Source organism: Salmo trutta, chromosome 13 (assembly GCF_901001165.1).
Source record: "Salmo trutta chromosome 13, fSalTru1.1, whole genome shotgun sequence".
Taxonomy (NCBI): Eukaryota; Metazoa; Chordata; class Actinopteri; order Salmoniformes; family Salmonidae; genus Salmo; species Salmo trutta.
The window spans coordinates 86,676,172-86,692,508 of NC_042969.1; the positions used below are offsets into that span (position 1 = coordinate 86,676,172).

Below are 16,337 nucleotides of genomic sequence, written 5' to 3' on the forward strand. Positions count from 1 at the left end.
GATAGATAGATAGATAGATAGATAGATAGATAGATAGATAGATAGATAGATAGATAGATAGATAGATAGATAGATAGATAGATAGATAAATAAATAAATAAATAAATAAATATATATATATATATATATATATATATATATATATATATATATATAGGACAAAACACACATCATGACAAGAGAGACAACACAACACTACATAAAGAGAGACCTAAGACAACAACATAGCAAGGCAGCAACACATGACAACACAGCATAGTAGCAACACAACATGACAACAGCATGGTAGCAACACAACATGACAACAACATGGTAGCAACACAACATAACAACAACATGGTAGCAACACAACATGGTAGAAGCACAAAACAGGGTACAAACATTATTGGGCACAGACAACAGCACAAAGGGAAAATAGGTAGAGACAACAATACATCACGCAAAGCAGCGACAACTGTCAGTAAGAGTGTCCATGATTGACTGTTTGAATGAAGAGATTGAGATAAAACTATCCAGTTTGAGTGTTTGTTGCAGCTCGTTCCAGTCGCTGGCTGCAGTGAACTGAAAAGAGGAGCGACCCAGGGATGTGTGTGCTTTGGGGACCTTTAATAGAATGTGACTGGCAGAACGGGTGTTGTATGTGGAGGATGAGGGCTGATAGGGGGGATATCTCAGATAGGGGGGAGTGAGACCCAAGAGGGTTTTATAAATAAGCATCAACCAGTGGATCTTCCGACGGGTATCCAGAGATGACCAGTTTACAGAGGAGTATAGAGTGCAGTGATGTATCCTATAAGGAGCATTCGTGGCAAATCTGATGGCCGAATGGTAAAGAACATCTAGCCGCTCGAGAGCACCCCTCCCTGCCAATCTATAAATTATGGGTAGGATGGTCATCTGAATCAGGGTTAGTTTGGCAGCTGGGGTGAAAGAGGAGCGATTACGATAGAGGAAACCAAGTCTAGATTTAACTTTAGCCTGCAGCTTTGATATGTGCTGAGAGAAGGACAGTGTACCGTCTAGCCAAACACCCAAGTACTTGTATGAGGTGACTACCTCAAGCTCTAAACCCTCAGAGGTAGTAATCACACCTGTGTGGAGACGGGCATTCTAGTTACCAAACCATGTGTTCAGAACAGGGTTAAGGGTAGAGAAAGCTTGTTGGACACTAAGAAAGAGCTTTGTTGTAGAGCATTTAGCACAAAATCCAGGAAGTGGTCAGCTGAGTATAAGACTGTATCATCTGCATATAAATGGAGAGCTTCCTACTGCCTGAGCTGTGTTGTTTGTGTAAATTAAGAAGAGTGTTGGGCCTAGGATTGAGCCTTGGGGTACTCTCTTGGTGACAGGCAGTGGCTGAAACAGCAGATTTTCTGACTTTATACACTGCACTCTTTGAGAGAGGTAGTTAGCAAACCAGGCCAAAGACCCCTCAGAGACACCAATACTCCTTAGCCGGCCCACAAGAATGGAATGGTCTACCGTATCAAAAGCTTTGGCAGAGTCAATAAAAATAGCAGCATAACATTGCTTAGAATCAAGGGCAATGGTGACATCATTGAGGACCTTTAAGGTTGCAGTGACACATCCATAACCTGAGCGGAAACCAGATTGCATACCAGAGAGATTGTTTTCCAACACTTTTGATAAACAGGGCAAAATAGAAATAGGCCTATGTCTAACAGTTAGACAAAGGAGCTGATCGCCTATAGCAGTTAGTTTTACAGCTGCATCATCGAGAGCATCCTGACCAGTTGCATCACCGCCTGGTATGGCAACTGCTCGGCATCTGACCGTAAGGCGCTTCAGAGGGTAGTGCGTACAGCCAAGTACGTCACTGGGGCCAAGCTTCCTGCCATCCAGGACCTCTATGCCAGGTGGTGTCAGAGGAAAGCCCATAAAATTGTCAGAGACTCCAGTCACCCAAGTTATAGACTGTTCTCTCTGCTACCGCACGGCAAGCCGTACCGAAGCGCCAAGTCTAGGTCCAAAAGGCTCCTTAACAGCTTCTACCCCCAAGCCATAAGACTGCTGAACAATTAATGAAATGGCCACCGGACTATTACATTGACACCCCCCCATTTGTTTTTACACTGCTGCTATTCGCTGTTTACTATCTATGCATAGTCACTTCACCCCTACCTACATGTACAAATTACCTCTAACCTGTACCCCGCACACTGACTCAGTACTGATACCCCCTGTATATAGTCTCATTACTAACCTGTACCCCTGTATATAGCCTCATTACTATCCTGTACCCCTGTATATAGTCTCATTACTAACCTGTACCCCCTGTATATAGTCTCATTACTAACCTGTACCCCTGTATATAGCCTCATTACTAACCTGTACCCCGCACATTGACTCGGTACCGGTACCCCCTGTATATAGCCTCCACACTGACTCGGTACCGGTACCCCCTGTATATAGCCTCCACATTGACTCGGTACTGGTACCACCTGTATATAGCCTCCACACTGACTCGGTACTGGTACCACCTGTATATAGCCTCCACACTGACTCGGTACTGGTACCCCCTGTATATAGCCTTCACACTGACTCGGTACCGGTACCCCCTGTATATAGCCTCCACATTGACTCGGTACCGGTACCCCCTGTATATAGCAGGGGTAGGGTTTCATCTTTAATGGACATGTTTATTTGTTTTCTCAGGATCTGAAGTCAGCCATGTTGAAGATCTGCCACTTCCTGGAGAGGGACCTGAATGAAGCAGACGTCAACAAGATAAGTGAAGAAGAAGAAAAAAGACACGTTCTAAAACATGAAACACAACCTCAATGCCAACTATGAGTTCATACCAGAGGACATGCTAAATAAAAAGGGCTGATCCTAGATCAGCATTACTATGAGATGCTTCATGACTATGGGCCACACCCTGTATTCACACAGTGTCTATATAGCAGTGCTGATCTAGGATCAGTTGTGCCTTTTAGATCATAATGAATAAGATTACTATGAGATGCTTCATGACTATGGGCCAGAGATTAGGGGGAAAAAAATACTGATTATAAATAAACTGCATATAAACCATTTATAATGCTCTTACTCTGACTAATGGCCTGTCGGTTGTGCAGTGATGGGTCAAATTTGGGGACTGGAAGAACATGTTCACAGTGGCCCACAGTGGGAGGTTTGACCAGGTCTACGAGGAGCGGATGAAGGACGTGACTCTGAAGTTCATCTGGGACATGGATCAACAGCCCTGTGATGGGATCCTCAGCTCCCTGGCTTCCTCCTCCTCCTCACCTTTCAGTTCTAACAGCCCTGGGCTGGGATCCTCAGCTCCCTGGCTTCCTCCTCCTCCTCACCTTTCAGTTCTAACAGCCCTGTGATGGGATCCTCAGCTCCCTGGCTTCCTCCTCCTCCTCACCTTTCAGTTCTAACAGCCCTGTGATGGGATCCTCAGCTCCATGGCTTCCTCCTCCTCCTCACCTTTCAGTTCTAACAGCCCTGTGATGGGATCCTCAGCTCCCTGGCTTCCTCCTCCTCCTCACCTTTCAGTTCTAACAGCCCTGTGATGGGAGCCTGAGCTCCATGGCTTCCTTCCAGACTTGGAAGGATGGCAATGCAAGACTACAGTGATGGAAGGGAGGAGACTGCAGCTCTGCCACCACAAACTACACAGTGGCCATCAGCCATGGACATTAATGTAAATTATCTGTTTAATGTACCAGAACTTGATATCTATTACAGATAGATACAATACTTTATTAATAATGATAAAGTGCTATCATGTTTTCTGTATGTTCTTTCCAATGAGCTGAATGAGGTAGGAATGACAGGCTCAATTCCTGAACCATTATTCTGTTATTCTAATAATGATCCCTCCTTGAAGAGGAAATAAAAGAAACAAGACTGTCAGTCTCAATTCTTTATTTGAATGAATGATTTATATTTGAGGAATATTGTACGTGAGCGTGAAGGGAGAATTCTCACTGATTGCACAGCCCGGAACCAAAGTGACGGGGGAAATGGAGCTCGCCCGGACACATTGACAGAAGAACACATTTCTGTTTAGATTCTCACATGTGTAGCCAGCAAGACCGGTGACTAAAACTATTTATTTGATCGCTTTTTCGGTTTACCTCTCAAAATAAGATGGGGAAGAAACGGTCGAGTGAAGTGGATGAGTCCAAAACGCATGTGAAGAAAGTTAAAGTATCTGAGACAGCAGAGTTTAATGGAACCGTTTTTAAAGCCATGTTGAAGGAGCCGACCAAGGCGATGAAGGGTGAGTGGCAGTGTCGCTATTAGCTACTAGGCTCATTGACGCAACACTAGACATTTTTTGTGGCACAAACAATCATGCCTACACAATGTTAGGATGTTGGTAAAGAATTGCAACATGCATCTTCTTAGCCTCATCAAAAGTCCTTGCGAGACAACATTTCATCTAACTTCTTTCTACAAGCAATTCTCTACCTACAACGGCGCTATAACGTATTGTTCTCAACTTTGCAGTGATAGGATTTCACTCTTTGTTTTACACTCTGCAACAAACAAACAAAAATGTATGTCAATTATCAAAGGTGCTAGTTGTATTTGTCGTTGAATATGTCATTACTAAACAACTGCTGTCTATTTTTTTTAAAAACGTGTTCTCTCTGCACTGCAGGCTTGGATACATTCATCACCACAGCGAAGAAGCTGCCGTGTCCTGACCTGTATGACGTTGTTGAGGGTTACATCAAGATCTCCATGGAGTGCTCTGAGATCTTCAAACTGCTGGAGGGAGACAAGCAGATGGAGAGTGAAGTATGGAGAGTACTAGCATTAGCTTCTGTCAGTCTCCTGTTCACTGGAAATCAGTCTATATATATATATATATATATATACACAAACACCATGTAATAATCTGTTAGACATCACATTGTCCTTGTCTCTGTCCAGATGTTGGTGATCTTCCAGAGTTTGGAGATGATTCTGCTGCGTACGGCCAGTGATCTCTCTCATTTCAGCATGGTGGGATCCACTATAGTCAAGAAGGTTGTCTCCAGCTATATGAAACTCATACAGACATCCCTACACTCAGAAAACCACAGGTATGTTGGAACACCAAGCAACTTTTGTTTGAATGAAATCCAGATTGTGTGTGTGTGTGTGTGTGTGTGTGTGTGTGTGTGTGTGTGTGTGTGTGTGCGCGTGCGCGTGTCTCTCATTCTAACATAGTGTTGTCGTTTCTTCTGAGCCAGGTTTGTCCGTCAGTGCCTGAGTTTCCTGTCAGCCATGGTGTCCCAGGGAGCGGACACAGCCAGGGAAGTCTTCAGCCACTTCCACTTCACCAAAGGCCTGTCTGCTTTGGCCAAGAGGAAGGATAAGATGGTAAGTGACCTGGTCAGTGTCTGTGTCCATCCTAAATGGCACCCTATTCCCTATATAGTGCACTACTTTTGACCAGGGTCCATAGGGAATAGGGCGCCGTTTGGGACGCTCCCTCTTTCTGAGGGTTAATAGTTCTCTTTAGTGTCAATATGTCATCCTCCTGACTGTTTGAGCTGACCAAGAAAAACGATGTCCCAAAAACTTTGTCCCAACCAGGGCTTGGATTGAGGTTATAATGATACTTCTCTAATGACTGGTATTCTGTGATCTCTCTCTCTCTCTAGGGTAAACCTGATGTCCGCATGGCTTACACCCAGTTTGCCCTCTCCTTCCTGGTCTCTGGTGACAATGCTACTATTGGACAACTACTGGAGATGAAAGGTCAGGATTATACTAGCTTTCAAAATGACAGAAAATACAACAAGAATAATACAAATAAAATAAGCTTGAGAATATAGGCCTGCCTTCCCCTTGTCTGAAGGAGGATCCTATCACCACTGTAGGAATATAGGCCTGCCTTCCCCTTGTCTGAAGGAGGATCCTATCACCACTGTAGGAATATAGGCCTGCCTTCCCCTTGTCTGAAGGAGGATCCTATCACCACTGTAGGAATATAGGCCTGCCTTCCCCTTGTCTGAAGGAGGATCGTATCTCCACTGTAGGAATATAGGCCTGCCTTTCCCTTGTCTGAAGGAGGATCGTAATCACCACTGTAGGAATATAGGCCTGCCTTTCCCTTGTCTGAAGGAGGATCGTAATCACCACTGTAGGAATATAGGCCTGCCTTCCCCTTGTCTGAAGGAGGATCCTATCACCACTGTAGGAATATAGGCCTGCCTTCCCCTTGTCTGAAGGAGGATCCTATCACCACTGTAGGAATATAGGCCTGCCTTCCCCTTGTCTGAAGGAGGATCGTATCTCCACTGTAGGAATATAGGCCTGCCTTTCCCTTGTCTGAAGGAGGATCGTAATCACCACTGTAGGAATATAGGCCTGCCTTTCCCTTGTCTGAAGGAGGATCGTAATCACCACTGTAGGAATATAGGCCTGCCTTCCCCTTGTCTGAAGGAGGATCCTATCACCACTGTAGGAATATAGGCCTGCCTTCCCCTTGTCTGAAGGAGGATCGTATCTCCACTGTAGGAATATAGGCCTGCCTTCCCCTTGTCTGAAGGAGGATTGTATCTCCACTGTAGGAATATAGGCCTGCCTTCCCCTTGTCTGAAGGAGGATCCTATCACCAGTGTAGGAATATAGGCCTGCCTTCCCCTTGTCTGAAGGAGGATCCTATCACCAGTGTAGGAATATAGGCCTGCCTTTCCCTTGTCTGAAGGAGGATCGTATCTCCACTGTAGGAATATAGGCCTGCCTTCCCCTTGTCTGAAGGAGGATCGTAATCACCACTGTAGGAATATAGGCCTGCCTTTCCCTTGTCTGAAGGAGGATCGTAATCACCACTGTAGGAATATAGGCCTGCCTTCCCCTTGTCTGAAGGAGGATCCTAATCACCACTGTAGGAATATAGGCCTGCCTTCCCCTTGTCTGAAGGAGGATCGTAATCACCACTGTAGGAATATAGGCCTGCCTTCCCCTTGTCTGAAGGAGGATCGTAATCACCACTGTAGGAATATAGGCCTGCCTTCCCCTTGTCTGAAGGAGGATCGTAATCACCACTGTAGGAATATAGGCCTGCCTTCCCCTTGTCTGAAGGAGGATCGTAATCACCACTGTAGGAATATAGGCCTGTCTTTCCCTTGTCTGATGATGAAATGTTTTATTGTTTGTCAGATTTCCTGCCAGACATTCTAAGCAGCGGACTGAAGGAGGATCGTATCTCCACTGTCAACCTGATTCTGTCTACTCTGCAGACTAAGGTAGGGCCTAATCTCTTGTCTCAGTGACTTCTCAGCCTGGTTCTGTCTACTCTGCAGACTAAGGTAGGGCCTAATCTCTTGTCTCAGTGACTTCTCAGCCTGATTCTGTACTCTGCAGACTAAGGTAGGGCCTAATCTCTTGTCTCAGTGACTTCTCAGCCTGGTTCTGTACTCTGCAGACTAAGGTAGGGCCTAATCTCTTGTCTCAGTGACTTTTCAGGGTAATGAATGAAAATGGCCATTTAGTCAGGATGATTAGGATACATTATAAAGTGCTTGTACATACTTATGACAAGTATTATAGTACATTAATAACTGCATCGTAATGGTTTATACCTGCAGACTTTATGTGCTTATATTGTGTACGCTGGGAGTCGGGAAGCAAGTTCAGGGAGTGTATTTATTTAATTAATAAATAAACACAGAACAAAACAAGAAACACGGGTAGCGTACAGACATGAACTCTGGAACAGTAACAATAACGCAGAGGGAATGTAGAGGGAAGGTAATCAGGTAGGAGGAACCAAAGGGAGGGACAGATTTAGGGAAGGTAATCAGGTAGGAGGAACCAACGGGAGGGACAGATTTAGGGAAGGTAATCAGGTAGGAGGAACCAAAGGGAGGGACAGATTTAGGGAAGGTAATCAGGTAGGAGGAACCAAAGGGAGGGACAGATTTAGGGAAGGTAATCAGGTAGGAGGAACCAAAGGGAGGGACAGATTTAGGGAAGGTAATCAGGTAGGAGGAACCAAAGGGAGGGACAGATTTAGGGAAGGTAATCAGGTAGGAGGAACCAAAGGGAGGGACACATTTAGGGAAGGTAATCAGGTAGGAGGAACCAAAGGGAGGGACAGATTTAGGGAAGGTAATCAGGTAGGAGGAACCAAAGGGAGGGACAGATTTAGGGAAGGTAATCAGGTAGGAGGAACCAAAGGGAGGGACACATTTAGGGAAGGTAATCAGGTAGGAGGAACCAAAGGGAGGGACAGATTTAGGGAAGGTAATCAGGTAGGAGGAACCAAAGGGAGGGACAGATTTAGGGAAGGTAATCAGGTAGGAGGAACCAAAGGGAGGGACAGATTTAGGGAAGGTAATCAGGTAGGAGGAACCAAAGGGAGGGACAGATTTAGGGAAGGTAATCAGGTAGGAGGAACCAAAGGGAGGGACAGATTTAGGGAAGGTAATCAGGTAGGAGGAACCAAAGGGAGGGACAGATTTAGGGAAGGTAATCAGGTAGGAGGAACCAAAGGGAGGGACAGATTTAGGGAAGGTAATCAGGTAGGAGGAACCAAAGGGAGGGACAGATTTAGGGAAGGTAATCAGGTAGGAGGAACCAAAGGGAGGGACAGATTTAGGGAAGGTAATCAGGTAGGAGGAACCAAAGGGAGGGACACATTTAGGGAAGGTAATCAGGTAGGAGGAACCAAAGGGAGGGACAGATTTAGGGAAGGTAATCAGGTAGGAGGAACCAAAGGGAGGGACAGATTTAGGGAAGGTAATCAGGTAGGAGGAACCAAAGGGAGGGACAGATTTAGGGAAGGTAATCAGGTAGGAGGAACCAAAGGGAGGGACAGATTTAGGGAAGGTAATCAGGTAGGAGGAACCAAAGGGAGGGACAGATTTAGGGAAGGTAATCAGGTAGGAGGAACCAAAGGGAGGGACAGATTTAGGGAAGGTAATCAGGTAGGAGGAACCAAAGGGAGGGACAGATTTAGGGAAGGTAATCAGGTAGGAGGAACCAAAGGGAGGGACAGATTTAGGGAAGGTAATCAGGTAGGAGGAACCAAAGGGAGGGACAGATTTAGGGAAGTAATCAGGTAGGAGGAACCAAAGGGAGGGACAGATTTAGGGAAGGTAATCAGGTAGGAGGAACCAAAGGGAGGGACAGATTTAGGGAAGGTAATCAGGTAGGAGGAACCAAAGGGAGGGACAGATTTAGGGAAGGTAATCAGGTAGGAGGAACCAAAGGGAGGGACACATTTAGGGAAGGTAATCAGGTAGGAGGAACCAAAGGGAGGGACAGATTTAGGGAAGGTAATCAGGTAGGAGGAACCAAAGGGAGGGACAGATTTAGGGAAGGTAATCAGGTAGGAGGAACCAAAGGGAGGGACAGATTTAGGGAAGGTAATCAGGTAGGAGGAACCAAAGGGAGGGACACATTTAGGGAAGGTAATCAGGTAGGAGGAACCAAAGGGAGGGACAGATTTAGGGAAGGTAATCAGGTAGGAGGAACCAAAGGGAGGGACAGATTTAGGGAAGGTAATCAGGTAGGAGGAACCAAAGGGAGGGACAGATTTAGGGAAGGTAATCAGGTAGGAGGAACCAAAGGGAGGGACACATTTAGGGAAGGTAATCGGGTAGGAGGAACCAAAGGGAGGGACAGATTTAGGGAAGGTAATCAGGTAGGAGGAACCAAAGGGAGGGACACATTTAGGGAAGGTAATCAGGTAGGAGGAACCAAAGGGAGGGACAGATTTAGGGAAGGTAATCAGGTAGGAGGAACCAAAGGCAGTGACATGTAGAGGGAAGGTAATCAGGTAGGAGGAACCAAAGGGAGGGACAGATTTAGGGAGGGTAATCAGGTAGGAGGAACCAAAGGGAGGGACAGATTTAGGGAAGGTAATCAGGTAGGAGGAACCAAAGGGAGGGACACATTTAGGGAAGGTAATCAGACAGGTTATGGAGTCCAGGTGAGGCTGATGAGGCGCTGGTGTGCTTAACGACGGTGCCAGGTGTGCGTCATAATGAGCGGCCTGGTGACCTGGAGAGGGAGTGTAGGTGACAGTGATGTGTTTCCTCTGCTGTAGGTGGTCCAGCGACAGGCCATCAGTAAGACCCAGAAGGTGCGTTTCTTCACCCCATCTCTCCTGGCCCAGATTGCATCTCTCTACAGGTGGAATGGCATTGTGGATGCAAGCACAGACGACAGCAAGGTAATGGATCTGTCCCCTAGTTCTCTCTTTATCTCCCTCTCTCTTTATCTCTCTATCTCTCTCTCTCGGTCAGAGCTTTGGGCCAGTAACCGAAAGGTCACTGGTTTGAATCCCGGAGCCGACAAGATGAAAAATCTGTTGCTGTGCCCTCGAGCAAGGCACTTAACCCTAATCGCTCCAGGGGCGTTGGACAACGGTGACCCTGGCCGTGACCCCACTCCCTGGGGGTGTCTCAGGGGGCATCGGGATATGCATGAAACACATTTCCGTTACACACTTGTACAAGTGTGTATGAGGACAAATATAAGCACCCCCTAAATTATTCACACTCACAATCATCACTGAGTGTTGTTTTGAATGTCCATTTCTTCAGATGGCAGAGAATGCAGAGGAAGCAGGGAAGATGGTCGTGAGGAAACTGGTTCACAACTTCCTCCTGGATCTATGCTGCTCCCGGAAACACGGCATCAGTTTCTATGACCCCAGCTTTGGAACTGCCGGCAGGTCAGTCATGAATCTAATGCATCCTATCTCTCCTCTTTCTCTCCCCTCCCCTCGCTCTCCTCTCTCTCTCTCTTCTCTATCTGTCTGTTTTCTCTCCCATCTCTCATTCTCTCTGTTCTCTCTCCCTCCCCTCGGTCTCTCTCCTCGTTCTCTCTCTCCCCTCGGTCTCTCTCCTCTATCTCTCTGTTCTCTCTCCCTCCCCTCGGTCTCTCTCCTCGTTCTCTCTCTCTCTCTCCCCTCGGTCTCTCTCCTCTATCTCTCTGTTCTCTCTCCCTCCCCTCGGTCTCTCTCCTCGTTCTCTCTCTCTCTCTCCCCTCGGTCTCTCTCCTCTATCTCTCTGTTCTCTCTCCCTCCCCTCGGTCTCTCTCCTCGTTCTCTCTCTCTCTCTCCCCTCGGTCTCTCTCCTCTATCTCTCTGTTCTCTCTCCCTCCCCTCGGTCTCTCTCCTCGTTCTCTCTCTCTCTCTCCCCTCGGTCTCTCTCCTCTATCTCTCTGTTCTCTCTCCCTCCCCTCGGTCTCTCTCCTCGTTCTCTCTCTCTCCCTCCCCTCGGTCTCTCTCCTCTATCTCTCTGTTCTCTCTCTCCCATCTCTCTCTCCCATCTCTCTCTCCTCTGTTCTCTCCTCTCTTTCTATTTCTCCATCACTCTCCTGAAGTTGTGGTTGTGTGTCTGTACAGTAGACATAGACCTGATCTTGTTGTGTGTCTGTCTGTCTGTCTGTACAGTAGACATAGACCTGATCTTGTTGTGTCTGTCTGTACAGTAGACATAGACCTGATCTTGTTGTGTGTCTGTCTGTCTGTCTGTCTGTCTGTACAGTAGACATAGACCTGATCTTGTTGTGTGTCTGTCTGTACAGTAGACATAGACCTGATCTTGTTGTGTGTCTGTCTGTACAGTAGACATAGACCTGATCTTGTTGTGTGTCTGTCTGTACAGTAGACATAGACCTGATCTTGTTGTGTGTCTGTCTGTACAGTAGACATAGACCTGATCTTGTTGTGTGTCTGTCTGTACAGTAGACATAGACCTGATCTTGTTGTGTGTCTGTCTGTACAGTAGACATAGACCTGATCTTGTTGTGTGTCTGTCTGTACAGTAGACATAGACCTGATCTTGTTGTGTGTCTGTCTGTACAGTAGACATAGACCTGATCTTGTTGTCTGTCTGTCTGTACAGTAGACATAGACCTGATCTTGTTGTCTGTCTGTCTCTGTACAGTAGACATAGACCTGATCTTGTTGTCTGTCTGTCTGTCTGTCCAGTAGACATAGACCTGATCTTGTTGTCTGTCTGTCTGTCTGTCTGTCCAGTAGACATAGACCTGATCTTGTTGTCTGTCTGTCTGTCTGTCTGTCCAGTAGACATAGACCTGATCTTGTTGTCTGTCTGTCTGTCTGTCTGTCCAGTAGACATAGACCTGATCTTGTTGTGTGTCTGTCTGTCTGTCTGTCCAGTAGACATAGACCTGATCTTGTTGTGTGTCTGTCTGTCTGTCTGTCCAGTAGACATAGACCTGATCTTGTTGTGTGTCTGTCTGTCTGTCTGTCTGTCCAGTAGACATAGACCTGATCTTGTTGTGTGTCTGTCTGTCTGTCTGTCTGTCCAGTAGACATAGACCTGATCTTGTTGTGTGTCTGTCTGTCTGTCTGTCTGTCCAGTAGACATAGACCTGATCTTGTTGTGTGTCTGTCTGTCTGTCTGTCTGTCCAGTAGACATAGACCTGATCTTGTTGTGTGTCTGTCTGTCTGTCTGTCTGTCCAGTAGACATAGACCTGATCTTGTTGTGTGTCTGTCTGTCTGTCTGTCTGTCTGTCCAGTAGACATAGACCTGATCTTGTTGTGTGTCTGTCTGTCTGTCTGTCTGTCTGTCTGTCCAGTAGACATAGACCTGATCTTGTTGTGTGTCTGTCTGTCTGTCTGTCTGTCTGTCCAGTAGACATAGACCTGATCTTGTTGTGTGTCTGTCTGTCTGTCTGTCTGTCTGTCTGTCCAGTAGACATAGACCTGATCTTGTTGTGTGTCTGTCTGTCTGTCTGTCTGTCTGTCTGTCTGTCCAGTAGACATAGACCTGATCTTGTTGTGTGTCTGTCTGTCTGTCTGTCTGTCTGTCTGTCCAGTAGACATAGACCTGATCTTGTTGTGTGTCTGTCTGTCTGTCTGTCCAGTAGACATAGACCTGATCTTGTTGTGTGTCTGTCTGTCTGTCTGTCCAGTAGACATAGACCTGATCTTGTTGTGTGTCTGTCTGTCTGTCTGTCCAGTAGACATAGACCTGATCTTGTTGTGTGTCTGTCTGTCTGTCTGTCCAGTAGACATAGACCTGATCTTGTTGTGTGTCTGTCTGTCTGTCTGTCCAGTAGACATAGACCTGATCTTGTTGTGTGTCTGTCTGTCTGTCTGTCTGTCTGTACAGTAGACATAGACCTGATCTTGTTGTGTGTCTGTCTGTCTGTACAGTAGACATAGACCTGATCTTGTTGTGTGTCTGTCTGTCTGTACAGTAGACATAGACCTGATCTTGTTGTGTGTCTGTCTGTCTGTACAGTAGACATAGACCTGATCTTGTTGTGTGTCTGTCTGTCTGTACAGTAGACATAGACCTGATCTTGTTGTGTGTCTGTCTGTCTGTCTGTACAGTAGACATAGACCTGATCTTGTTGTTGTGTGTCTGTCTGTCTGTCTAGGGCTGGTAACATTGTGCTCCTGCAGTTTGTGGTGGGGCTGAAACAGGCTACAGAGGATGACCTGGTCTCTGATCTGGTGGTCAATATACTCAGGGTCAGCCCTGACATCTTGCCCAGGTTCTTCAAGGAGACGCTGTACTCCTTCACCCCTCGCCTCAAATCTGCCTGGACGGACAACATCGCTCTGCTCAAGAAGGTTTTTATGAAACTGTTTGTTTCATTGTATTATTGGGTTTTATAAAGTTATTTTGTTACGTTTCAAACCTCGGGGACAGTTCTGTCTGTAACGTTGGTACCAACCACATAGACAATTCTAAGCTGTATTCTATTGTGTTAATGTATAGAGATCAGACATCACAGTGAGGCGGCGTACAGAAATCAACAAACAAAATGGGCATCTGCCAAGATGGTCACCATTGGCTGTCCCTTGTCTGTCAATCCATAGGCACTGTCATTTTGATAGCTGTTGACTCCTCTCTCCTGTCTTTTCAGATCTACGAGTCTCAGCCAGAGGTGTCCAAGGCCTTCCAGACCAGAGAGGTTGTTCCTCTGCCCCGCCTCCTGTCCATGGTGCTGGTGACATCACTTCCTCCCGTCTGTAACAAGGCCTTCTTCACGCAGGGCATCAACGTGAGTTTACGGGCAACCTCGCGTGTTATAGAATAATGGTTATTTAGCAGACTTTTCACTTTGGTGATGAAAATGTTGCCCAATGTTTCCAGCTCTGGGCTGTTTACCCATCTTTCCTCTGTGTGTCTGTCCCAGTTTGCCAATGCGGTGGTGCAGCACACGACCTTGTCCCTGATGTCGTTCCTTCTGAAGAGAGCTCAGAGGAACATGGAGTTATGTCTGGACCGCTCCGTGTGGCTCGCCTCTGATCTATACAGCCCAGCCACCATGGAGGACTTCACACAGCAGTACAGGGAGGCACTCGGCAAGGTAACATACAGGCCTTCACACAGCGGTACAGGCCTTCACACAGCGGTACAGGGAGGTAACATACAGGACTTCACACAGCGTTACAGGGAGGTAACATGCAGGATTTCACACAGCAGTACAAGGAGGTAACATGCAGGATTTCACACAGCAGTACAGGGAGGCACTCGGCAAGGTAACATACAGGCCTTCACACAGCGGTACAGGACTTCACACAGCGGTACAGGCCTTCACACAGCGGTACAGGCCTTCACACAGCGGTACAGGGAGGTAACATACAGGACTTCACACAGCGTTACAGGGAGGTAACATACAGGACTTCACACAGCGTTACAGGGAGGTAACATGCAGGATTTCACACAGCAGTACAGGGAGGTAACATGCAGGACTTCACACAGCAGTACAGGGAGGTAACATACAGGCCTTCACACAGCGGTACAGGACTTCACACAGCGGTACAGGACTTCACACAGCAGTACAGGACTTCACACAGCAGTACAGGGAGGTAACATACAGGAATTCGCACAGGGAGGTAACATACAGGATTTCACACAGCGGTACAGGGAGGTAACATACAGGATTTCACACAGCGGTACAGGGAGGTAACATGCAGGACTTCACACAGCGGTACAGGGAGGTAACATACAGGACTTCACACAGCAGTACAGGCCTTCACACAGCGGTACAGGACTTCACACAGCAGTACAGGGAGGTAACATGCAGGATTTCACACAGCAGTACAGGGAGGTAACATGCAGGATTTCACACAGCAGTACAGGGAGGTAACATACAGGCCTTCACACAGCGGTACAGGGAGGTAACATACAGGACTTCACACAGCGGCACAGGGAGGTAACATACAGGATTTCACACAGCGGTACAGGGAGGTAACATACAGGACTTCACACAGCAGTACAGGCCTTCACACAGCGGTACAGGACTTCACACAGCGGCACAGGGAGGTAACATGCAGGACTTCACACAGCGGTACAGGGAGGTAACATGCAGGACTTCACACAGCGGCACAGGGAGGTAACATACAGGACTTCACACAGCAGTACAGGGAGGTAACATGCAGGACTTCACACAGCGGTACAGGCCTTCACACAGCAGTACAGGCCTTCACACAGCGGTACAGGACTTCACACAGCGGTACAGGGAGGTAACATACAGGACTTCACACAGCAGTACAGGGAGGTAACATACAGGACTTCACACAGCGTTACAGGGAGGTAACATGCAGGATTTCACACAGCAGTACAGGGAGGTAACATGCAGGACTTCACACAGCAGTACAGGGAGGTAACATACAGGACTTCACACAGCAGTACAGGGAGGTAACATACAGGCCTTCACACAGCGGTACAGGGAGGTAACATACAGGACTTCACACAGCGTTACAGGGAGGTAACATGCAGGATTTCACACAGCAGTACAGGGAGGTAACATGCAGGACTTCACACAGCAGTACAGGGAGGTAACATACAGGACTTCACACAGCAGTACAGGGAGGTAACATACAGGCCTTCACACAGCGGTACAGGGAGGTAACATACAGGACTTCACACAGCGGCACAGGGAGGTAACATACAGGATTTCACACAGCGGTACAGGGAGGTAACATACAGGCCTTCACACAGCAGTACAGGCCTTCACACAGCGGTACAGGACTTCACACAGCGGCACAGGGAGGTAACATGCAGGCCTTCACACAGCGGTACAGGACTTCACACAGCGGTACAGGGAGGTAACATACAGGACTTCACACAGCAGTACAGGGAGGTAACATGCAGGACTTCACACAGCGGTACAGGCCTTCACACAGCGGTACAGGCCTTCACACAGCGGTACAGGACTTCACACAGCGGTACAGGGAGGTAACATACAGGACTTCACACAGCGGTACAGGGAGGTAACATACAGGACTTCACACAGCAGTACAGGGAGGTAACATACAGGACTTCACACAGCGGTACAGGGAGGTAACATACAGGCCTTCACACAGCGGTACAGGGAGGTAACATAGACTTATGTTTACTGTAGTTATATTGTATATAC

At 47.2% G+C, this 16,337-nt stretch overlaps 1 protein-coding gene across 1 annotated transcript in view; it reads left to right on the forward strand.

Moving 5' to 3' along the window:
• The first annotated feature begins 4,012 nt into the window (after positions 1–4,012).
• urb1 (URB1 ribosome biogenesis homolog) overlaps positions 4,013–16,337 on the forward strand; it is a 53,562-nt gene continuing 41,237 nt past the window's right edge. The window contains exons 1-11 of the mRNA XM_029773878.1: positions 4,013–4,255; positions 4,640–4,779; positions 4,915–5,066; positions 5,217–5,346; positions 5,631–5,727; positions 7,135–7,220; positions 10,028–10,153; positions 10,527–10,657; positions 13,344–13,539; positions 13,836–13,973; positions 14,109–14,282. Coding sequence (XP_029629738.1) covers positions 4,123–4,255; positions 4,640–4,779; positions 4,915–5,066; positions 5,217–5,346; positions 5,631–5,727; positions 7,135–7,220; positions 10,028–10,153; positions 10,527–10,657; positions 13,344–13,539; positions 13,836–13,973; positions 14,109–14,282 — 1,503 coding nt within the window. The 5' untranslated portion in view covers positions 4,013–4,122. The remainder of the gene's footprint in view (positions 4,256–4,639; positions 4,780–4,914; positions 5,067–5,216; positions 5,347–5,630; positions 5,728–7,134; positions 7,221–10,027; positions 10,154–10,526; positions 10,658–13,343; positions 13,540–13,835; positions 13,974–14,108; positions 14,283–16,337) is intronic.